Raw genomic sequence first — 25,012 nt, forward strand, 5'->3', positions numbered from 1 at the left:
GAAGAACTAAAAGGATAGACTATTTTCTAAATGGAGAGGAAAAATTCAAAAATCTGAGGTGCAAAGGGATTTCTCATGCAGGATTCCCTAAAGGTTAAATTGCAGCTTGAATCAGTGGTGAGGAAGGCAAATGTGATGCTAACATTCATTTTGAGAGGGCTGGAATATAAAAGAATGAAATGCTAAAGCTTTAAAAGCATTAGTGAAGCCTCACTTTTATTGTGAGCAGTTTTGGGCCCCTTATCAAAGAAAGGTTGTGTGCGTGGTGACTCTTGCAGGCTGCCACCAGCACATCCTCAGACTATATTGGTCATTGATGCAAGTGATGCATTTTGCCTTCTGTTTTGCTGTCTTGACGTACATATGACAAATAGAGCTAACCTTTCATCTTTATCATTGCTGCCTGGAATTTATATCATGAGTTTTTATCTACTTTTGTCTCCACCAAAACACTTAACATCTTCATCTTCCCATGTTCTGAAACGCCACCTGGAAATCTTCAACTACAATGTTTCTTCATGAGTACAGATGGAAAGAACTAAATTATCCTATTTCTTATGACTTTGTCCATCTCCAGAACTTTAGCAAATTACATGAAATTACCACCCTCAACATCTTTCTCCTTGGTGAATACAGATGAAAAATAATCTGCTAAGAGTTTACCCACTTCTTTTGGGTGCAAGGAAAAAATGTCACTTTGTTCCCTTATGATTATTTCCCCACGTTCCTATCTCCGTACGCTTTTCTAAGTTACTCACAATGTGCACTTATCACTGCTGGTTCTAAGTAGCTCATCCCCTTCCTCAACCCACTTTGTTATAATCGGGTATCCCGCTTTCGTTTCTCTGAGACCAAACCTTTGATAGCCTATGTTCCTCCACTGATGCTGACTGCCGATTTCATCCAGCAATTTGTGGTTTGGCTCATAGTCCAGTACCTGCAGTTTTTGCACCTTCATTTCTCCAGGATTTGATTAATAAACCAGAGAAAGAGTCGAAGCGTCTGGGAGTGAAACAAAGATGTATCACAAATGTACGGTGTTGCTTGGGTCCATGAGAGGACCAGAAGAGAGAAAACTGAGCATTCTGAATTCAGCCATGGTGTTCGTAGCGAGGGGTGGCAGACATCTAGAAACATAGAAAACCTACAGCATAATACAGGCCCTTCGGCCCACAAAGCTGTCCTGAACATGTTCTTGTTCAAAACAAAAAAGAATTGGAGCCCTCAGACATTTCAATGAGGCTAGAGATGATTTGCAAAGAGAAGACAGCCCTGATTACCATCGGAAAGTCTCCGCTTCCGCTCCTAGACTGACGTAATCAATCCCGCAGTCGGTGGCGCGTGCGCACTCATTCGCTCGGTTCTGGCCGTTTCCAATGTGAGATGATGGCGATGGGTGCAGTTGTTTGCGGCTTATTAGTTGTTCGTTAAGCTGTAGCGTGGAGCTGGTTGTTTGGCACGTCTGGTGAGTTGTTGTTGAAAACCTATTAGCCGCGGTCAGTGGGGTTGAGGCCTCGGCGTGGCGCGGACTGGGAAATGGCATTTTCGCTCTGTGGTATCGGCTGTGATTGAGGAGGCCCTTAATGAGAAGTGGCCGGTCCCCCTCCCTCCTCTTGACACACTCCTGTCCACAATCTTCACCTTAATCTCCTCTACTGACTCCCTGACGCAGTTGAAAAACCCTGTTCTTTTCGCAGAGTAGCCCACCGTACTTGGAGCCCTCATGCAAGCCTCCCATTTCCTCACCAATTCCATCAGTTGTTCAGAATAAGACAAAGGGACTCGCAAGTGCATTGTAAATGCCTCAGTGCCGTCTCACCGCTCTGCTCAGTAATTCCTCTGTTGGTATTCACCCTGAAAGATTCAGCTGCGCTTTATTTTGACATATTTGATTTGTTTTTATTTTACTCACGCAGATATATTGGTAAATTTCTTTACTACCGTCATGTGCACCAATGTACAGTGGAAAATTCTGTCCGTGCAGGTCACTTCATTACGACACTATGTTGACGTTCTACAAGAGAAAACAGTAACGTAAAGTACATCAGAGAAAGTACACAGGGTGGGAAGACAATAAGGTGCAAGGCCATAACAACATGTACTGTGAAGACAAGTCCATCGTATTGGACTATTATCTGAGAACAGCGGTCCTTGAACCTGGTGGTACATGTTTTTAGATTTCTGTTTCGTTTGTCCGATGGAAGGGAGGAGAAGCGAAATTGATTATGTTGGTTCTTTTACCATGGCTGTTTGAGAAGTATAGGCAGAGTCCATGGAGGTGAGGCTGCCTTATGTGATGTGCACAACTGCCTCTATTATTCTCTGTAGTTTCTTTCTGTCACAGGCAGAGTTGTTAATATACCAGATAGGATACTTTCTATGACACATCAATATAAACTGGTGAGGATCAAAGGGGACACATGTCAAATTATTTTAACCTCCTGAGGAAGTAGTGCACTGGTGAGATTTGCTGGCAGTGGCCTGACTTGGACTATGACAGGCTATTAGTGATGTTTGCTCCTAGAACCATAAGGTTCTCAAACTCAAACCTCATCACCCTTGATATAATCAGCAGTATGTACACCAATTCCCTTCCTGAAGTCAATAACATACTCTTGTATTGCTGACATTTATGGAAAGATTGTCATAACACCATGCTACTAGGCTCTCTATCCCTTTCCTGACCTCCAATTTATCACTATTTTAAATTACACCACTTACAGTGGTGTTATCTGCAAGCTTGGAGATGCACTAGACCACAATCCTGATTGAGAAGTTGCAGAACCTGGGCCTCTGTACCTCCCTCTGCAATAGGATCCTCGAAGACCACAGCCGGTGCAGGTTGGTGGTAACATATCCTCCTCGCTGACGATCAACACTGGCGCACCTCAGAAGTGTGTGCTTAGCTCACTGCTCTACTCTCTGTATATGCATGACTTTGTGGCTAGGCATAACTCAAATACCATATATTGTACAAATTTGCTGATGATACAACCATTGTTGGTAGAATCTCAGGTGGTGATGAGAGGATGTACAGGAGTGAGATATGCCAATTAGTGGAATGGTGCCGCAGGAACAATCTGGCACTCAACATCAGTAAGATGAAAGAGCTGATTGTGAACTTCAGGAAGGGTAAGATGATGGAAAACATACCAATCCTCATAGAGGGATCAGAAGTGGAGAGAGTGAGCAGCTTCAAGTTCCTGGGTGTCAAGATTTCGCAGGATCTAACCTGGTCCCAACATAGTAATGTAGTCATAAAGAAGGCAAGACAGCAGCTATACTTTATTAGGAGTTTGAAGAGATTTGGCATACCAATAAATACACTCAAAAACTTCTATAGTTGTACAGTGCAGAGCTTTCTGACAGGCTGCATCACTGCTGGTATGGAGGGGCTACTGCACAGGACCGAAAGAAGCTGCAGAAGGTTGTAAATCTAGTCAGCTCCATCTTGGGCACTAGCCTACAAAGTACCCAGGACATGTTTAGGGAGCGGTGTCTCAGAAAGGCAGTGTCCATTATTAAGCACCTCCAGCACCCAGGGCATGCCCTTTTCTCACTGTTAGAATCAGGTAGGAGGTACAGAAGCCTGAAGACATGCACTCAGTGATTCAGGAACAGCTTCTTCCCCTCTGCCATCCAATTCCTAAATGGACATTGAATCTTTGGACACTGCCTCACTTTTCTTAATATACAGTATTTCTATTTTTACACATTTTTAAAAAATCTATTCAATATACATCATTGATTTACTTGTTTATTATTATGTTTTATTTTATTTATTATTTTTTTCTCTGTCTTTGCTAGATTATGTATTGCATCGAACTGCTGCTGCTAAGTTAACAAATTTCACTTCACATGCCGGTGATAATAAACCTAATTCTGATTCTTCGGAGTGTATAGGGAGTAGAGTGGGATGCTAGCAATCCAGCCAGTGTTGAGAATGATTGAGGTGTAGTGGCTTCCTATCCTTACAGAATGGTCTGTGGTTAGGAAGTCAAGGAACTAGTTCCAAAGGGAGGTTTAGGAGTTTGGAGATGATCGGTTATATTAGCTAAAGTGAACAGCATATCAGGCACTTGAAGTTTGCTACAGCATAGTAGCTACACACAACAAGGATGTTTGTTTCACTTGTATCATGATAAGTCTGAGCAAATTCTTTGGATCATCGTCTTCTATTTGTCATGTGTAAATTGTTTGCATCAGGAATCCTGCAAGAAAAAAATCAATCTTAAATGATTCCAGTAGTATTTACTATTTATTGGAGGTACCAGAAAGAATAATGTTGTTCCTCTTGGCTTTACAGGAAAATGCTAAGATTGATTTGGTGCGAATGAATGGAAATTCCAGGAACTAAGTAGTAAGGAAATTATTGGAAAAGGTAGTTAGGATAGGATCTATTTGCATCAGGAAAAGTATATATTAATAGCTTTGATTTGGGAGGGGAAGGAGGGTTTTATATTCCAGGTCAGATTGCAGATCTTTGAGCCCGAGTTCCTTGAGCAACCAGCTCTTGCCTGCAGTTGTGGTCGCCAAGAACCACAATGGGATCCACCAACTCTCACATCATGCAGCTACCATACATTACCTGATCTTGCATCCATATTTTATGTAACTTGGTGTATTTTTAATTAACTATATTAAAGAAAACCTTACCTGTTCTTACCTGCGCCTCCTTGCTGAAGCCTTTCAATGCAAAGCCCCAGGTCCTTGACATCTCCACTGGCCCACTCACAGTGGCTGATCCAAACTGGCCTCTGGAGCCTTGGCTTCTGTCTCTTCTCACCAAAGCCTCAGTTTCCCCACTCAAACCCTGATCCCTTGTACAATGGCCTCTTACTTAAACTTCTCTTATTTTTATTGGGCTAAGTGAAACTCACACGTAACAAGACTTGCTCTTTTCAGTGGTTCCCACTTTTGCATAGATCTTGCTTTTGCTTCTCTAAAGTGAAACGTCTCTCCAAATCCTGATGGATTCTGTCGCTCAAAATTTACCCCCCTCCCATAACTTATCCACCACCGATGTCAGCCTGGCTTGCCCTTGATGCCCTTAAGTAACAATATAACATCAGCTACCATCCAATCCTCCAGAATTTCAGCTGTGGCTAAAGATGATGCAATATCTCTGCAAAATCTACATCATTTTCTTTCCTAGCTTCCACAAGAGCCAAGGCAAGCTTGTAGATGCTGCTGGACTTGCTAAGTTCCTCCAGCATTTTGCATGTGGTGCCCTGTTCTTTGGTAATTTTTATATGGCCTAGCACTTCACAGTGCACTTGGATCAGTTCCGTAATTTCTATGATCTTGGAGTTATAAAACACTACAGCACAAAAACAAGTCCTTTGGCTCATCTAGTTTGTACCAACCTGGTCTTCTGTCTAGTACCATTTAACTGCACCCAGATGGTAGCCCTCCATATCCCTCTCATCCATGAACCTAATCCAAACTTCTCAAAGATGTTACAATTGAGCCCACGTCTACAACTTTAACTTGCATCTCATTCCACCCTTTGAATGAAGAGGTTCCTCTTCCGACAATTAGTCTGTCCTCAGTGGTTGGGAATATGTTGGGGTCTATTGATAAGGATGTAGTTACAGGGTACTTAGAGGTACACGATAAAATAGACCAAAGTCAACATGGTTTCCTTGAGGGAAAATCTTATCTGACAAACCTATTGGAATTCTTTGAAGAAATAACAAGCAGGATATACAAAGAATCAGTGGATGTTTTGAACTTGGATTTTCAGAAGGGCTTTGACAAAGTGCCACACATAAGGCTGCTTAACAACTTAAGAGTCCATGATATTACAGGAAAGACACTAGCACGAGTAGAGCATTGACTTATTGGCAGGAGGCTAAAAGTGGAAATAAGGGGAGCCTTTTCTGGTTTGCAGCTGGTGACTAGTGGTGTTCCACAGGGGGTCTGTGTTGGGACTACTTTTTAAGTTATGCCAGTGATTTGGATGTTGGAGCTGATGACTTTGTGGCCAAGTTAGCAGACCGTTTGAAGATAGGTGGAGAGGCAGGGAGGCTGTAGAAGAACTTAGATTAGAAGATTGAGTGGAGAAGTGAGAGAATACAGTGTCCAGAGTATATGGTCATGCACTTCATTAAAAGAAATAAAAACATAAATTAGTTGCTAAATGGAGAGAAAGTTCAAACATTGGAGGTGCAAAGGGACTTGGAAGTCCTCGTGCAGGTTTCCCTAAAGTTAGTTTACAGGTTGAGCTGATGGTGAGGAAGGCAAATGCAATATCAGCATTCACTTTGAGAGGACTACAATATAAAAGCAAGAATGTAATTTTGAGGCTCTATAGGGTACTGGTGAGGCCTAACTTGGAATATTGTGAGCAATTTTGGGCCCCTCATCTAAGAAAGAAATGTGCTGGCATTGGAGAGTGTTCAAAGGAGGTTCATGAGAATAATTCTGGGATTGAAATTTTATCATATGATGGACATTGATAGCTTTGGGCCTGTATTCACTGGAATTCAGAAGAATAAGAGGTGTTCTCATTGAAATCTATCAGATGTTGAAAGGCCTCGATGAAGAGGCTGTTTCCTAAGGTGGGGGTATCTTAAGACCAGAGGACACAGCTCAGAATAGAGGACCTTCATTTACAATGGAGATGAAGTGGAATTTCTTGAGCCAGAGAGTGGTGAATCTGTGACATTTGTTGCCACAGGTGGCTGTGGAGGCCAAGTCATTGGATATCTTTGAAACAGAGGTTGATTGATTCTTGATTAGTCAAGGCATGAAGGTTACGGAGAGAAAGCAGGAGATTGGAGCTGACAGGGAAATAGATCAGCCATGATGAAATGATGGAGCAGACTTGATGGGCCGAATGGCCTAATTCTGCTCCTATATCACATGATCTAGATCACATCTCTTTCCCCATTCTGATGTTTAGTCTGAAAACAACTAAACCTCTTGATCATGTCTGCATGCTTTTAAACACCGAGTTTCTGATACACGATTGGCTGACTAGATATTAGCATTAACGGGTAGGTGTATCTAAAAATGTGGCCACTGAGTGTATGTCAGAGGTGCTGCATATGCAGTGCCTCCATATCAAAGACCCCTTCTATCCTTCCGAACACAGTATAAGAACCAGAGCAACCAGGCTGGGTAACAGCTTCTTCCCCTATGCTTTTAGACTGCTTAATACCCTTCTGCCACCCAGCTCACGTGTACAACTTTTTGTACACCCTCTGTTCCCCCCCTCTCCCCAACCCATCCCCAACTCTCCAACTCACAGGTGCACTCTCATTCTGTACTGGTCACTTTTAATCTTTCACCCTTTATAATAGTGTCAGTCACATTATACTGTCTTATATAAATATGCACCTCGCAGTACATGTCAGCCTGTCAATCTTCAGGCCATGCCTCTTAGTAACGTGCTAATATTATTGTCTTTATATACTGAATCATAACTATGTGTATTGTGTTTTGCACCTTGGCACAGAAGAATGATGTTTTGTTTAGCTGTATACATGTATATAGTTGAATGACAATAAACTTGAACTTGTGATTAGGGGACATTTAAGAAATTCTTAGATTGAAACCTGGATGATAGAAAAATACAGGGCTATGTAGGAGGGAAGAGCTGGATTTATCATGGAGTAGGTTAAAAAGTTGCACAACATTGTGGGTGTACTGTGCTGCAGTTCTAATGATGCATATATATCAGCCAGGGTTCCTGCAGTTTCTTCTCTAGCTTCTTAGTGTTCTTGGACATAACTGATCAGGTCCTGGGGATTTATTTCTCTTTGTATGTTAAAAACATCCACCACCTCCTCTGCTGTCAGGCAGACTATCCCTAAGGCCTCTGCATTAATTATCTCAAGGTCTGACGTCCTTGCTTCTTTCTCCACAGTTAAAACAGGAAATTGCCCATTCCTGTGAGTCTCAATGCTGGGACCTCTGTTTGTAATACATTTAAATGATTTGGATGTGAAAGGTCAGATCAATAAGTTTGCAGATGACTCAAAAGTATTAGTGTAGTTTTGGAAAATCGGGAAGATGTCACAGGATACAGCATTATATAGATCTGGTGCAGATATGGGTAGAAAAATGGCAGATGGAGTTTAATCCAGACAGGGATAAGTTCATGCACTTTGAGAGGTCAAATGCCAGAGAAAAGTAAGCAGTGAATGGTGGAATTCTTAGGAATCTTGGATTGCAAATCTCTAGCTCACTGAAAGTGGCAACAGAAGTAGATCAGTTGGTGAAGAGGGCATATGGCATGCTTGGTCTCCAGGGTTAAGGAAGGACATCCTGACTGTAGAGGAAGTGCAGCGTAGATTCACGAGGTTAATTCCTGGGACGTCTGGACTGTCTTACGCAGAAAGGTTAGAGAGACTGGGCTTGTACACGCTGGAATTAAGGAGATTGAGAGGGGATCTGATTGAAACATATAACATTATTAAGGGATTGGACAAGATAGAGGCAGGAAATATGTTCCAGATACTGGGAGAGTCCAGTACCAGAGGGCATGGTTTGAGAATAAGGGGTAGGTCATTTAGGATAGAGCTAAGGAAAAACAACTTCTCCCAGAGAGTTGTGGTGGTCTGGAATGCACTGCCTCGGAAGGTAGTGGAGACCAATTCCCTGGATGCTTTCAAGAAGGAGCTAGATAGATATCTTATGGATAGGGGAATCAAGGGATATGGGGACAAGGCAGGAACAGGGTATTGATAGTAATTGATCAGCCATGATCTCAAAATGGCGGTGCAGGCTCGGAGGGCTGAATGGTCTACTTCTGCACCTATTGTCTATTGTCTATCAGTCAGGCCATTAAGTATAAAAAATTATCAATATAGTTGTGGGTGTTTGGAAGTTTGGTTAGGCTATGGTTGATGTATTGTGTCCAATATTGGTGAGCATGAATGTGTAGAGTTTGGAGAGGGTACAAAATTTTTTTACCAGAGCATTGATAAAGTTGGCAAACTTGGGTTTATTTCTTCAGAGTGGTGGAAGCTGAAGGCAGAAATTATAGTAATATAGTAATATTCTACAGATATTGATGCAGAAAATAGAGCAGTACAGCACAATGGCCCTTTGGCCTATGATGCTGTGCTGACCTTTTAATCTACTCCAAAATAAATCTGTCTTACCTCCCACATAGCCTTCCACTTTTCTTTCATCCTTGTGACTATCTTTAAATATTTTTGAAACATCCTTAATATGTCTTTTAAATGTCTTTAATGTATCTGTCCATACCATCATTCTGGCAATGCGTTCTGTGCACTTACCACTCTTTTTTTTTAAAAACCTCATATTAACCATTGTTACCCTGGGGAAAATGTGCTGGCTGTCCACTCTATCTATGCCTCTTATCATATACACCTCTATCAGGTCACCTGACAACCTCCTTCACGCCAAAAGAGTAAGTGCCTTAGCTCGCTCAATCTTTCCTCTTAAGACATGCTGTCTAATCCAGGCAGAATCCTGTTAACTCTTCTCTGCAAACTCTCTAAAGCTTCCACATCTTTCCTATGATGAGGCTGAAAACAACATTCCGAAGTGTGGTCTAACCAGGGTTTTATAGAGCTGCAACCTTACCTTGATTAATGAAGGCAAACACAGCATACACTTTCTTAACCAACCTTTCAACTTGTGCAGCAACTTTGAGGGAGCAAAGGACATGTACCCCGAGATCACTCTGTTCCTCCACAAAGCTGTGAATCCTGACAGTAACCTTGTAACCTAATACAAACACCTACCATATGTCATCATGCTGTTTGTTCTCTGTAGCTCAGTGCTTAACACCATCATTCCCACAGTCCTGATCGATAAGCTCGGGTGAGTGCTGTACTCACTCTATACCCATGATGGTGTGGCTAGGTATAACTTAAATGCCATCTATAAATTTGCTGATGATACAACCATTGTTGGTAGAATCTCAGATGGAGATGAGAGGGCATACAGGAGTGAGATATACCAGCTAGTTGAGTGATGTCGCAGTAACTACTTTGCACTCAATGTCAGGAAAATGAAAGAGCTGACTCTGGGCTTCAGAAAGGCTAAGATGAGGTGACACGAACCAATCCTCATAGAGGGATTGGAAGGGGAGAAAGTGAACATTTCAAGTTCCTAGGTGTCATGATCTCTGAGGGTCTAACCTGGTCCCAACATTGATGCAGCCATAAAGAAGGCAAGATAACAGCAATAGGAGTATGAGGAGATTTGGTTTGTCACATGAAACACTCAAACACTTCTACAGATGTACCATGGAGAAGAAAGACGGGCAGCATCACTGTCTGGTATGGGGAGTACTGCACAGAATCTACAGAAAATTGTAAAATTAGTCAGCTCCAGCATGCCTCTGTAGTATCAAAGACATCTTCAAGGAGCAGTGCCTCGGAAAGGAGGTGTCCATTATTATAGACCCCCATCACCCAGGACATGCCCTCTTTTCATTGTTACCGTTGGGAAGGAGGTATAGAAGCCTGAAGGCACACACTCTGAGATTCAGGAACAGCTTCTTCCCCTCTATCATACAACTTCTAAATGGATGTTGAACCCATGAACACTACCTCACTTTTTAAAAATATATTATTTCAGTTTTGTGCAATTTTAATTGTTTTTATGCATGTCTACTATAATTGATTTACTGATGTATTTTTCCTTCTATATTATCATGTATTGCATTGTACTACTGCTGCTAAGTTAACTTTACAATACATGCTAGTGATTATAAAGCTGATTCTGATACTTGCCTTCAATTTCAACCTTCCGATGTGTATCACATCAGTGAACTCCATCTACTGCTTCTTAACCCAACTCTGCATCTTATTAATGTCCCTTTGTAACCTAAAACAACCTTGTACACTATCCACAACACCACCAACCTTCATGTCGTTTACAACCCACCCTTCCATTTCATCTAAATCATTTACAAAAATCATAAAAGAGAAGGAGTCCCAGAATAGATCCCTATGGAGTACCGCTAGTATGCACCTCCAGATACATTAGGATCCATTTGCAATCACCTCCTGTGTCTGTCAGAAAACCAGTTCTGAATCCATGCAGCTAAGTTGTCCTGGATCCCATGATACCCAACTTTCTGAATGAGCCTACCATGGGAAACCTTATCAAACACCTTATTTATCCTAATTACAAAATGCTGGAGGAACTCGGCAGGTCAGGCAGTATCTACGGAAATGAATAAATAGTCAATTTTCAGGCTGAGTCCCTACTTCAGGTCCTGAAGTTCCTCCAGTATTTCGTGTGTGTTCCTCTAGATTTCCAGCATTTGCAGAATCTTGTGTGTTTGTTATTTATTCTAATGTTTTTCAAATGTTCCTTTAACCACTCCTCTTTCTTAACTATGACATGTTCCAGCATATTAACCAGTTCTACTCTGATTTTGTATTCATCAAGTTCCCTCTCACTGGTGAATACTGAAGCAAGTATTCATTAAGGGCCTCCCCTACCTCTTCCAACTCCAGGCACATGCTTCCTCTTTTATCTCTGAAGTGTCCTACCTTCATAGTCATCCTGTTATTCTTCATTTTCATGTAGAATGTCTTGAAGTTTTCATTAATCTTGCTCACCAAGGCCTTCTCATGTCCCCTTCTAGCTCTTACTCCCTTCTTAAGCTCCTTCCTGGCTACCTTATAAATCTTAGGTGTCTTGTTTTATCTTTGCTCCCTAAGCTTTAAGTGCACGTCCATATCTCTTGTCAACCATGGGTCTTTCACCCTACCATCCTTTCCCTGCCTAAACGAGAGAAAGCCATCCAGAATCCCATGCAAATGCTCCCTTATAAACCTCCCAATTTCTGTTTTCCATTTCCCAGTGTACATCTGTTCCCTATTTACACTCACAAGTTCCTGCCTAACAGCATCATCATTCAGCCTTATACCCAGTTAAATACTTCCCCATATTGTCTATCTCTGCTAAAGATTAGGGAGTTGTCACTGTCTCCAACATGCTCACCCACTGAGAGATCTTGGTGCGATATTAATACGCAGCAGCCTCTCCTGACTCTGGATTTGGCGATTGCCAAACGTTATGTGGACTTTCTGGTGGTGTCTATTTTGGTGTGTGCTTTTGTGATATCATTTTGGAGGAACGTTGTTTAATTTTTAACTGCATTGCAGTTGTGGTTTCTAAATGACAATGAACTGAAATTCAATTCAATTCAATTCAATCTGTCACTTCACAGGTTCATTGCCCAGTACAAGATCCAATACTCTGGATCTCTTCTCTAGTCAACTTAAGAAAATGATACAGGTTGAAGACCCCGAATCCGAAATTCCAAAATCCAAAAACCTCTGAAATCTGAAATTTTTTTGAGCATTGACATCACAGATAGAAAATTCTGTGAACTTTGCACTAGCTGTACATAAGCTATATATGTAATGTAAATGGATTTCATGTTTAGATTTGGGTTCCATCCCCAAGGTATCTCATCACATAAATGGAAATATTCCAAAATCTGATGTATGGGTCCACAGTTTCGATTCCTGTCGGTGTCACGTGATATTGGTCTCATTTACTAAGTGTGATGTATCTATGGTCTTGTTTTGCTGGTAGCTTGTAGTTTTGATTCTTGTGGGCGTCACGTGATCATAGTTTTGCTTTGCTGGGAATTCGTGGTTTCGTTTCTGTAAGCTTCACTTGATGACATATACTGGGGGTCACCAACTTTTATTGCACAGTGGACCTGTTCAATATTGACAATATTCTTGCAGTCCGGCCGGCGGGGGGGGGTGGTGGTGGTTGTTAATCACTACCGGAATATAGGTGATAAGTCGCTTATAAATGGCTAATACACTCAATTTTGTTTCTAAAAGGGTTTATCTAATGAATTTAATATTAAACACACAGCACATATTTTCCTCGCATGAACATATAAAATCATTGCAACACACCAGTGAGAGGACAAGGTAAGGGCCGGAGGTCCCTGTACCGGAGCTGTGGCGTCACAGTCCAGAGAGAGTGACCGACCAAGCGGGGAGTGTGACGGGTGTGCGTCTGCTCCCCTTGTAGGTAGGTAGGATCTATCAGCCAACTAAAGTTTGGCTGGAGGGATGACTTTCAGTAGGTTGCAGCGAGATAGCTGCTCTGCTACTTATGAAACCCTGAGCCCGAATTAGGTCGTCTGCGAATATTTTAGCACTGGGTTCCCCACGAACATTCGGTGTGGTAAACAAGTTTAGAGGCGGTGCCCATCTGTCCACATTCCAGGCCAGTAGCAACGGCTCTTCTCACCACCCACGCTAGTCGACTGGTTACCCGAGGCCAACCAGTGATTCCTGGCACTAGGGTATCAATGTGTTTAGGTGACTGATGACCTTGTGTGGATAATGACCTTGCATGCGTTCAAGTTCAACAGTGGGTGTGACAGGGAATGAGGAAAGATGCAGCTGACTCATATCGTTTCATATCTCCAAATCGTATCATTTCCTCACGGTCCGGTGGTTGGGGACCACTGACGTCTACCGACGGTATAAAAAGAGAAACACTGACTGCGAGAAATTGGGAGTCGCTCAGTAAGGAGTTGTTAAGGAAAAGAGAGTGAGAGTGAAGACTGCAGGCTTCGAAAGAACCCAAAGGATTGGGTTAGCTGGCAGCACTCTGTGCATTTTGAATGTGATTGGCATTTCATATAATCCATATGTGGATTGTGGCACGAACTTTTGGTTAACCCCTGCATGGTCTCGGGTGTTCTGTGGTCCCCATTTTGGCGAAAGGGACATGCCCTGTCAGTTACTCTGTGAAATCTCGCTCTTCTTGGACTCTTCGGAAAAGGTACAGTTGGCCCTCCTTATCTGTGGGTTCTGCATGCGCGGATTCAACCAACCACGGATTGGGAAAACCTGAAAGTTCTCTCTCCAGCACTTGTTTGAGCATGTGCAGACTTTTTTTCTTGTCATTATTCCCTAAACAATACAGTATAACAACTATTTACATTGTATTAGGTATTATAAGTATTCTAGAGTGATTTAAAGTATATGGGGGATGGGGGGACGGGGACATGCATAGGTTACCATGGATCAAGAATCGGAAAAAAACCGGAACAGGTACATCTGGTATTATTTAGCATCAGTTAGTCAAACATTTGTCTTAGTATATAGTACAGTATATATTTTACTTTTCTATGCTTATGAAACACTTAAGAAATGTATATATTTCAATAATTAAACCACTGTGGTGCTTAGTAATAATTGTAGCTTTCATCGGGGCAGGGCCTTCACATGTTCCATTATTCTCACTTTATCCTTTAAAATTGTTCCGATTGTTGACCAACTGTAGCCTAATGCTTTTCCAATGACTGTTGGTGTTTCATCTCTTTCCAGTCGCTTTATTATTTCCACTTTATTTTCAATCGTGATTGTTTTCCGGAACAGAAACTCTGTGGGCGGTGGTCCTGAGCCCTGCCGGGTCCTAAAGTCCACCACACTGAGACAGGTTAAATAAACTCTGGAGCTCTGCCGGGTCCTAAAGTCCACTGACTTGAGCATCGGCACTTCTTGGCATCCACGGGGGTGGGGGGGGGGGGGGAGGGGGAGGAGTCCTGGAACCAATCCCCCACGGATAAGGAGGACCAACTGTACTCTGTGGCTGCAAACTATGGTAACCTTTTTCGTATCAGCAAGATCGCTTCTCTGCTGTATTGTGAATTTCCAAGATCATCTCTTCGTTGCACCATGAATATACAAGTCTCATGAATCACCTGGACTTTCTAAACTGCCACTCTAATACTGTGCTTGAGTAAGACTTTGTTAAGAATTGTTTCTAAGTTTGACTATTTGGGAGCTGTAGATGCATAATGCCATTAACTTCTGTTTAAGTTAGTCATTTGTCTAATTTTCTACATTTCTGAGTAAATGTTAATAAGTCTAGTTGTTTTGCAATAATTCCCCGACTCCATTCTACATCTATTGTTGCTGGTCCATAACACCGAAAAAAATCCTAAATATGAAACGCTTGCAACCTCAAGCATTTCGGATAAGGGCTGCTCAACCTGCATTCTGCTTGTGTAGAATTTTGTCAGATTGAACAGCCATTCTCTGAAATCTTTGCAGAAATATTGGTGATGTAAAATGCATTTTGTTCTATTACAGCAAGCTCTTGACTAAATACAAATTATCAAGAGTGAAAGGTAACGTGCCACACTTTGGCATGGCAGGGGGCAGAAGAGGGCCAAGTAGGACATCCTATTGCAGGACACCACTCAATGAATCTGGATCATTAGGAGGTTCCGGCTATTCTACCAGCTCACCTATTACGGGAGTACGTTCAAGAACCAGGTAAAGGAAATTCTTGTGCAGATGAAAATCACTCCTGTGTCTTTCTGTCTAACATAGTTATGTCAAACTTTTTATATTTTGATATTAAAATTTTAGAAGTACCATACATGTGCTTGACTTGTAGAGTATTAGACTTACAGCATGAAAACAGGCTGATCAAGTTGTCTAATTGAGCTAAATTTGTCTCCTTTGCTTCCTATTATGTAATGAGTGAATTATTTTATTATTGTCACATGTACTGAGGTACGATGAAAAACTGTTTTGCATGCTGTCCATACAGGTCATTTCATTACAACAGTGCATTGAGATAGTACAAGGAAAAGCAATAACAGAAAGCAGAATAAATTGTTACAGTTACAGAGAAAATGCAATCTAGGTAGACAGTGCAGTAGCAAGATAGATGGTGAGGTCAAGAGTCTAATTTATTGTACTTAGGGCTGTTCAGTAGCTTGTAACAATGTAGTGTAATTATCACTGAGTCTTCTGGTATGTGCTTTCAACTTTTGTATCTTCGGCTGATGGGGAGAGGAGAAAGTTCAAAGTAAATTTATTGTCAAAGTACATATATAAATATCGTGTTCAATCCTGAGATTTATTTTCTTGTGGGCATACTCAGTAAATCCAATAACCATAATAGAATCAATGGAAGACTGCACCTAACAGGGCAGACAGCTGAGGCACAGAAGACAATAAACTGCAAATACAAAAGAAAAAAAATAATAATAAATAAACAATAACTATCTCAGATATGAAGTGAAGAGTCCTTGAAAGTGAGTCCACAGGTTGAGGGAACAATTCAGTGTTGGAGAAAGTAAAGTTGAGTGAAATTATCCCCTCTGGTTCAAGAGCCTGATGGTTGAGGGGCAATAACTGTTCCTGACCCTGATAATGTGAGTCCTGAGGTTCCTGCACCTTCTTCCTGATGGCAGCAGCAAGGAAAGAGCATGACTGGGCAGTGAGAGTCCCCATTGATAGATGCTGCTTTCCTGAGAGAATGCTCTGTATCTATATTCTTAATGGTGGGGAGGACTTTACTCGTGATGAACTGGACTGTATCCACTACTTTTTATAGGAATTTCCATTTAAGGGCATTACACCCTCTCAAATTATGGTCTTAGACCATGATATAGGGGAAGATTTAGGCAATTTGGCTGGAGTCAGCTCCACCACTCCATTATGAATGATTTATTATCTTCTCAACCCTATTCTCCTCTCATTTCCATGTAACCTTTGGCACCCTTAGTAATGAAGAAATATCAACCTCTGCTTTAAAATACCCAATGACTTGACTTCCACAACCATCTGTGGCAATGAATTCCACAGATCCACTACCCTCTGGCTAAAGAAATTCGTTCTCAAAAGGGATGGATGTCCCTCTATTTTGATGCTGTGCCCCCTGCCTAGTTTAATGACATCCTTCCTATAGCAAGACCACCTGCTAAACCTTGGTCATCAAAACTTCTATGTCTTAGTGCATTTATAATTTAATTTCCAAAATTATCATTGAATATAAGAAATTGAGCTCTACTAAAATTTTTTCATGGCTATTTTCATTGGGGAATGTTTTCAATTGGTAGCACTCTTACCTTTGATTCTTTTATTTGACTGCCACTTCTTGCAATGTTTTCATTCCATTAATTTCCAAGTGTTCAACCTGTCAATATTTGCAACCCTTGTGTAGACAATACCAAAGATTTACTGCCCCTGCATCATTTTCCCTGAACGGCCAGCCTCTTAACTTGAGACTTGTATCCCTGAATTTGCATTCTCAAAGCATGCAAAAATTTTAAATATTTGAATAGAACAAAGAACAACACAAGAATATACCTTTGGGTTCCTATTAAAACTCACCCCTCTCACTTTAAACCTATGCCCTCCAGTTCTTGATTCCCCAACCTTGGAAGAAAGATTATCAAACAAGAGAAAATCTGCAGATGCTGGAAATCCGAGTAAAACACACAAAATGCTGGAGGAACTCAGCAAGCCAGGCTGCGTCTATGGAAAAGAGTACGGTTGAAATTTTGGCCGAAACATCAACTGTATTCTTTTTCGTAGATACTGCCTGGCCAGCTGAGTTCCTCCAGCATTTTGTGTGTGTTGCTGGGAAAAAGACTGTGCATTTTCACCCTATCTTCAGTATATCTCTCTTGATTTTATAAGATCACCCCTCAGTCTACTACTGTTCTCAATCCAGCTCATCTTCTCTACATGACTCAGTGACTGGATACTGGAAACATCCTTGCAAATCTTCTCTTCATTATTTCCAGTTTAATAGCATCTTTTCTATAGTAGTGTGACCAAAACTGAGCATAATATCCAAATGCGGTTTTATCAATGTCTTGTATAGCTGCAAAGTAACACCCAACTTCTACAGTATACTCTTCCCTGACTGAAAGAGGCCTGTATCTATACTGTGTTTTAGTGATATCCTGTGGTGAGATTTTATGTGCGGTCGCAATTGTAAAAGTTGAACATTCCTTTCCCACTACAGATGCTGCCTGAATTGTTGAGTTTTTCCAGCTAATTTTTTTTGTGGGGAGAAAATACATAAAATCTAGTGATTGATTAAAAAGTATCATGCTTTGATCAGTAATTGTGTGATTCCTTTCATTTCTCGTAAACAGATAATGTAATGTCACTGATAAGTATAGCATTATCATGATGTAATCAACTGAGTTTAAAAAAAAAATTTATTTTAGGAGTGGATCGGGAACTGGCTTGACAAGTCCTCCCCTTGCAACCCAGACTGTGATTCCTTTAAAACACAGCAAGATTCCTGAATTACCTCTTGAGAAAAGCGTTCTGTTTGAACTTCATCTTCTCTTCTGCCACCTCATAGCTTTGTTTGTTCATTATATCAACATCTATAAAACGGTTTGGTGGTATCCTCCTGCTCATCCGCCCTCATTTACGTCACTGGTGGGTATAATTTTTTTTTGTTCAGTGATGATTTATGTACAAGTTCTTTATGTCAAATGTTTTGATGAATCCTGAATGCATTGGTGAATTCAAGTTTAAGCTCTGAGTAAAGGGAATGTCATTCTGTTAATTGTATTTAACATAGCATTGTATTGGTCAGATCTTTAATTGTACTGTTTTCCCTCTATCTGGGATACCACAGTGTTGCCATAATCTCAACTGTTACTATTATTTTCTGTTGACTGCAACGCTGAGCCTAGAAAAAAGGACATGAGGGAAAATGTTAGTAGCTTTTGAAGGAACTTGAATTGAGAAAGAGGAGACAATGGATTTTTTGAAGGCAAATCCTTTTGTATCAGTGGAATTAAGTTATTTGCTGTAGGATCAAGAGGTTAGTGAAGGGAATGTAGTAAATTTTGAATGTACTATTAGAAGGTATTTGATAAAAATCCCACAAAGTGGTTAGTCATTGATGGTCTTAGAATTACAGGCTGCTAGCCGTATAGATTGGAAATCGGTTTAAAGGTAGATAGTGGACAGTAATAGTAAACATATGTTTTTTCATACTGAAGGATGGTAGACAGTAATCTCTTCCAGGATTCAATGCTGAATTTGTATTCTTCTGAATTTAGAAGAACGAGGGGTGACCTCATTGGAAAATATAAGATCTTTGGAGGGCATGAAGGAGTAGATGTTGAGATGTTTACACAAGTGGAAAATTCTCAAATGAGGAGACATAGAGATTCGGGGGGGGGGGTTCATTTAAAACTGTGGTGCATTCTGGAGGGTTGTGGAGGGCTAGGTATTTAAAGTAGGTATTGAAAGATCAGGGAATTGAGTGATAGGGGAATTGACACGAGGAGTTGACCCTAGTGCAGATTAGGTGTGAGGGGTCAGGTGCTCTATTCATGCTTCTGTTTTAATCTTTTATTTGTTACTGACAATGGGTGTGCTTAGACTACAAATTTCAAATCTTACTAAATCCAGTGGTCTTTGGCATATGTGGTTATCCCATGTTGGGTTTGGGTAAGTAAGGGGTGAATTCAGTAATTTTATTTAACATTATTAGTAAAATTTGATTTAGATACATTTCTCTTTCCCTCTGTTGTAATTGGGAAGCCTGTTGCTACTGCTTATCATTCATTTGCAGTTAGTTGATGTTAGTTTTTGTGTTTCATGGTGAGACACCAGTTTGGCATTTAATTTGTGAAGGGCTTGGGTAACGTGGAGCCATGGTGACCATGGATGGTAGGAACAATTCAACACCGTACAGTTGAATGACTTGAACTTATTTACTTCAACTTTTCATCAGGTACATTATTAATTTGGGTCCTACCTCGATATCAGGCTCAATTTGCAATAAATAGTAGGTGGACAGATGAGAAGCTGAGGTATATAGAAATTAGGGAATTGAGAATGATAATAAGATTGCTGTGCTGGGAGGCAACATGAACTTAATTGATTGAATTTTGATGAGGATAGTGGTCGAAGGGACTTATTCTAGCTGGAGGTCTGTTCTGCAGGGATCTGTATTGGGACCTCTGCTGCTGTGATTTATATAAATGATCTGGATGAAAAACAGATGGGTGGATTAGTATTTGGAGATGATACGACGATTGTTGGTGTTGTGGATGCAGTAGAAGACTGGCAAAGAATACAGTGGGAAATAGATCAATTGCAGATATGGGTGGAGAAATGGTAGTTGGAATTTATCTCAGACAAATATGAGGTGTTACACCTTGGTAAGGCAAATTAAAGAGATAGAATTCTGTTAAGAGTAAGACCCTTAACAGTGTTGATGTGCAGAGGGATCTTGGGCTCCACGTTCATAGCACCCAGAAAGTGGCTACACAGGATGGGATGGTTAGGAAACCATGTGGCATGTTTACCTTAACTAGATGAGGCCTTGTATTTAAAAGCCAGGAAGTTGTGCTACAGCTTTATAAAACTTGAGTTAGGCAGCACCTGGAATATTGCATACAGTTCTGGTCACCCCATTGTGGGAAGGGTGTTGAGGCTTTGGAGAGGGTATAGAAGAGGTTTACTCAGGATGCTACCTGGATTTGAAGGCATGTGCTTTAACGAAAGATTAGACAAAGTTATGTTTTCTCTGGAGTGCCAGATGCTGAGGAGAGAACTGATAGAGGTTTATAAGATTATGAGAGGCATTGATAGTGTAGACAGGTAGTATCTTTTTCAAGTTGAACTGTCAAACAACGGAGGGCAACACTGAGTGAATACTGGAGAGCAGCACTGACAGCAGGGGCCAGCCTCCAACCCAGTATGGATTCCAGTGTGTCCACAGAGGGCTCTGCTCTCTCCCACACCACCTCTAGCATCTCCTCTCCTAGAGCCTTGTCCTCATCACAACTATGTCAGTGCAGCTTCCCTGTCATCAGACTCTCCAGTGAAGCGGACTTGCAGTACTCTATATTACCAATGTCTAACAGGGTCTTGCAATCACAATAAAAATGTCTAAGGCATTCACTTGCACACCACACCATCTCAGCACAACAGTACATAAGTCCAAGCGATTTCACCACAACAATATGCAATACGTGCAGCTCCATCACACTCTAGCAACTTGCTGATGGGATAGTCTTGCAGTACTTGGTGTTCTTAGTATCCAGTAGTGACTTCTGATCGTAAAAATAGATGTAAAGGATGAACAAGTACACCTTTGATTGCAACTGGAGTGGATGCTGCATCTGAGCATGCTGCCATCTTAATGGAAGTCCTAGGGTGAAATGTCTAATAACAGAGGACATGCATTTTAGTTGAGATGTGAGGGGCATGTTTTCTACACAAGGGGTGGTGAGTGCCTGAAATGTGCTGCTTGGGGTGAAGGTAGAAGCTTTTGAGAGACTTTTGGGTAGCCACATGAATGTGAGCAAAATGGAAGGATATCAACATTGTGTTTAGTTGCCCATTTGATTACTAATTTAATTGGTTTGGCACAATATTGTGAGCTATAGGGCCCGTACCTGTGCTGTATTGTTCTATGTTCTAATTAACTGAAATGACTCCTGTAACCATGTAGCAAATGCTGGTTATACCACAACTGTAATAATTATTTCCAAATCTAGTCATGTGACATCAGGATGGATGTGAAAGTCCAAGAGGAGCAGATGAGATTCACTAGAACAGGGGTCGGCAACCCGCGGCTCCGGAGCCGCATGCGACTTTTTCATCTCTGTGCTGCGGCTCCCCGTGGTTTGTTAGTTTTTGAAACGTAATTCGAAATTTTAAGATTATGGTGATCTTGTACAATCTAAAAACGTTGTGGAGACCCCATTTCCTGGCACATCCGAACCGGCTCACAATTAGCCACCGTTCTGGCTAAGGGAGATAGCCTATGGGGGTTTGTGAGTACGTGTCTTTTGGAGCATCCGCGCCCACGGGGACGGGTTGAGGGAGGCTTTAAAGCAAGGCTGTTTAGTTCGAATAAAGTTACCTTTGACTGCAGTGTCTTTATTTTAGCGCTGCGTGTAGCACACCGCTACAACGTGTTTTTTATCGCTATTAATATACATCACCACTGCCAATACCTGACACCCACCAGTGCGCGTTTTCTTTTAATTCTTCGATCCAAGGTAGGCTAACTATGGAGTAACCTTCAACCCAATGTCTTTTTTTCGGAGTTCAAAATGTTTTTGTTGCATGCAGAAATGTAATTTCGTTTTCTCTGCAGGAGTTCATCAATTTCATAAATGCAGCACATAGTTTGTTTATACACAGCATAAAGGCAAAAAAAAACCGTTGTATGCAGTGTTATTTCATTTTAAATGTCAAACGGGTTTTGTGGCTCCCAGTTTTTTCTTTTCTGTGGGAAATGGGTCCATATTGGCTCTTTCAGTGGTAAACGTTGCCGACCCCTGCACTAGAAAGTTCCCATCAGGTCTAACTTTACAAAAATCAATGTAAAACACCATCTGATCCTTTACCTATTTTGCTTAAACCTTCTATGAATTCAACTACTCCTACAACCTTAATTTCTTTTTTAATGCCTTTCTCCACCTTTCCCCTTCTACTCTTCCCATACACGCACATCTTCAAGAACACAAGTATAACAAATATAATTATGAATTATCTTCATTGGTCTGTAAAATCTGATAGCATTATTAACATAATGAATTATTTATTCTTTTTCAATTCTACAGTGCTTGTTTTTTTGGATTAATATTTTTTGTTAATCCATACCTTCTGATTCTTAGTTCAAAATTCAAAGTAAGTTTAGTAAATTTATCATCAGAGTACATGCATGTCCTGTATACAACCCTGCAATTCATTTTCTTGTGTGCATGCTCAATCAATACATCATAGAATAAATAACCATAACAGATTCAATGAAAGACCACACCAATGTGGGTGTTCAATCAGTGTGCAAATACAAAAATAAATAAATAAGCAATAAATATTGAGAATATGAGATGAGTCCTTGAAACTGAGTCCATAGATTGTGGGAACAATTCAATGATGGGACAAGTGAAGTTGAGTGAAGGTATCCCTCTGGTTCAAGAGCCTGATCATTAAGGGATAATAACTGTTCCTGAACCTGGTGGTGTGAGCCCTGAGCCTCCTGTACTTACTTTCTGGTGGCAGTGAGGAGAGCAAATCCTGGGTGGTGGAAGTTTCTGATGATGGATGCTGCTTTCTCTGCAACAGTGTTCCGTGTACATATGCTCAATGGTGGAGAGTGTTTTACCCATGATGGATTGGGCCATATCCGCTACTTTTAGCAGGATTTTCCATGTTTGCATACCAGCCAGTCAATATGCTCTCTACTACACATTTATAGAAGTTTGTCAAAGTTTTAGATGTCGTGCTGAATCTTTGCAAACTCCTAAAGAAGTAATGGCGCTGCCATATTTCTTTGTAATTGCCCTACATGGTGGTCCCAGGACAGGTCATATGAACCAATAATAGTGAGGAATTTAAAGTTGGTGACCCTCTCTGCCTTTGATTCTCCATTGTGGACTGGCTCATGGACCTCTGGTTTTCTTCCCCTAAAGTCATTAATTGGTTCCTTGGTCTTGTTGACATTGAGTAAGAGTTTGTTGTTATGGCATCACAGCCAGATTTTCTATCTTCTTCCTATTTGCTAATTCATCACCCCCTTTTGATTTGGCTTACAGCAGTGGTGTCGTCAGCAAAATTGAATATGGCATTGGAGCTGTGCTTAGCCGCACAGTCATAAGTATGAAGTGGGTAGAGTAGAGGATTAAGCTCACAGGCTTGTGGAGCACCTGTGCTGATTAAAATTGTGGAGGAGATGTTGTTGCCAATCTGAACTGACATATATGCAAGTGAGAAAACAAAGGGTACAATTGCACATGGAGATATTGAGGCCAAAATCTTGAAGCTTATTAATTAGTTCTGAGGCGATGATGGTATTGAATACTGCTCTGTAGTCAATAAAGAGTATCATAAAGAGTATTCATCTTTGCTGTCTAGATCTTCCAGGATTGAGTGCAGGGGGCAGGGTTTCAAATTCTTGGATCATTGGGATGTATTTTGGGGGAAGATATGACTTATACAAAAACTATGGGTTACACCTGAACTCAAAGGGTACTAATACCCTGGTGGGATTGTTTAATATAACTGTTAGGGAGGGTTTAAACTAAGTTGGCAGGGGGAAGGAAACCAGGGTGTTAAGGGTTGAGGAAGAGGAAAACAGAAATAAGTCAAAGATACTGTGCAGCAAAGATGGCAAGAAGGACAGGCAGGTGAATAGACAGGATAATTTGCAGTGTGATAGAAATATAGCAAAATCGGTAACAGATACTGATCTAAATGTACTGTACTTAAATGCATGCAGCATAAAGTGGATGACCTTGTTGTACAGCTACAAGTTAAAAGATATGACATTGTGGCCATCACCGAGTCATGGCTAAATGATGGATGTGTTTGGGAGCTGAATGTCCAAGGGTACACAATTTATAGGAAAGATAGGAAGGTAGGTAAAGGGGGTGGCGTGGCCCTGATGGTAAGCAATGATATCAAATCACTAGAAAGAAGGGACATAGGATCAGAAGAGGTAGAATCCTTATGGGTCGAATTAAGAAATGGCAAGGGTAAAAAGACACTAATAGCAGTTATATACAGGCCTCCAAACAGCAGCCGGGATGTGGACTACAAGTTACAGCTGGAAATAGAAAAAGCGTGTCAGAAGGAAAATGTCAAGATAATTATAGGGGATTTTATTATGGGGGATTTTAGTATGAAAGTGGATTGGGAAAGTCAGGAAGGTACTGGATCTCAGGAGAGGGAGTTTGTAGAATGCCTATGGGATGGCTTTTTGGAGCAGCTTGTCCATAAGCCCACCAGAGGATCGGCTGTTTTGGATTGGGTGCAGTATAATGAACCTGAGGCGATTAGGGAGCTAGAGGTAATGGAACCCCTTGGAAGTAGTGATCATATCATGATTCAAATTATTCAAGTTCAGTTTCAAATTTGAAAAGGAGAAGCTGGTATCAGGTGTATCGATATTTCAGTGGAACAAAGGAAATTACATGGTATGAGAGAGGAACTGGTGCAAGTTGATTGGAAAAGTAAACTAGATAGAAGGAAGATAGAGCAGAATTGGATGAAATTCCTACAAGAAATAAAGTTCAGGAAAAATATATTCCAAGGAAAAAGAACGCCATGAATGGAAAAATGGCATAAATGTGGCTAACGAGAGAGGTTAAAGCTAAAATAAAAGCAAAAGAGTACAAGAGTACAAGGAAGCAAAAATTAGTGGGAAAACTGAGGACTGGACAACTTTTAAAAACTTAAAGAAGGAAACTAAGACAGTCATTAGGAAAGAAAAGATGAATTATGAAAGGAAGTTG

General features: G+C 41.0%; 1 protein-coding gene across 1 annotated transcript in view; it reads left to right on the top strand.

Moving 5' to 3' along the window:
• Nucleotides 1-1,338: 1,338 nt before the first annotated feature.
• The window catches only part of tmem39b (transmembrane protein 39B), a 66,558-nt gene continuing 42,884 nt past the window's right edge, over nucleotides 1,339-25,012 (top strand). Inside the window, exons 1-3 of the mRNA XM_059949105.1 lie at nucleotides 1,339-1,465; nucleotides 15,075-15,260; nucleotides 17,960-18,179. Coding sequence (XP_059805088.1) covers nucleotides 15,133-15,260; nucleotides 17,960-18,179 — 348 coding nt within the window. The 5' untranslated portion in view covers nucleotides 1,339-1,465; nucleotides 15,075-15,132. The remainder of the gene's footprint in view (nucleotides 1,466-15,074; nucleotides 15,261-17,959; nucleotides 18,180-25,012) is intronic.

Source organism: Hypanus sabinus, chromosome 24, assembly GCF_030144855.1.
Source record: "Hypanus sabinus isolate sHypSab1 chromosome 24, sHypSab1.hap1, whole genome shotgun sequence".
In the NCBI taxonomy this organism is placed as follows: Eukaryota; Metazoa; Chordata; class Chondrichthyes; order Myliobatiformes; family Dasyatidae; genus Hypanus; species Hypanus sabinus.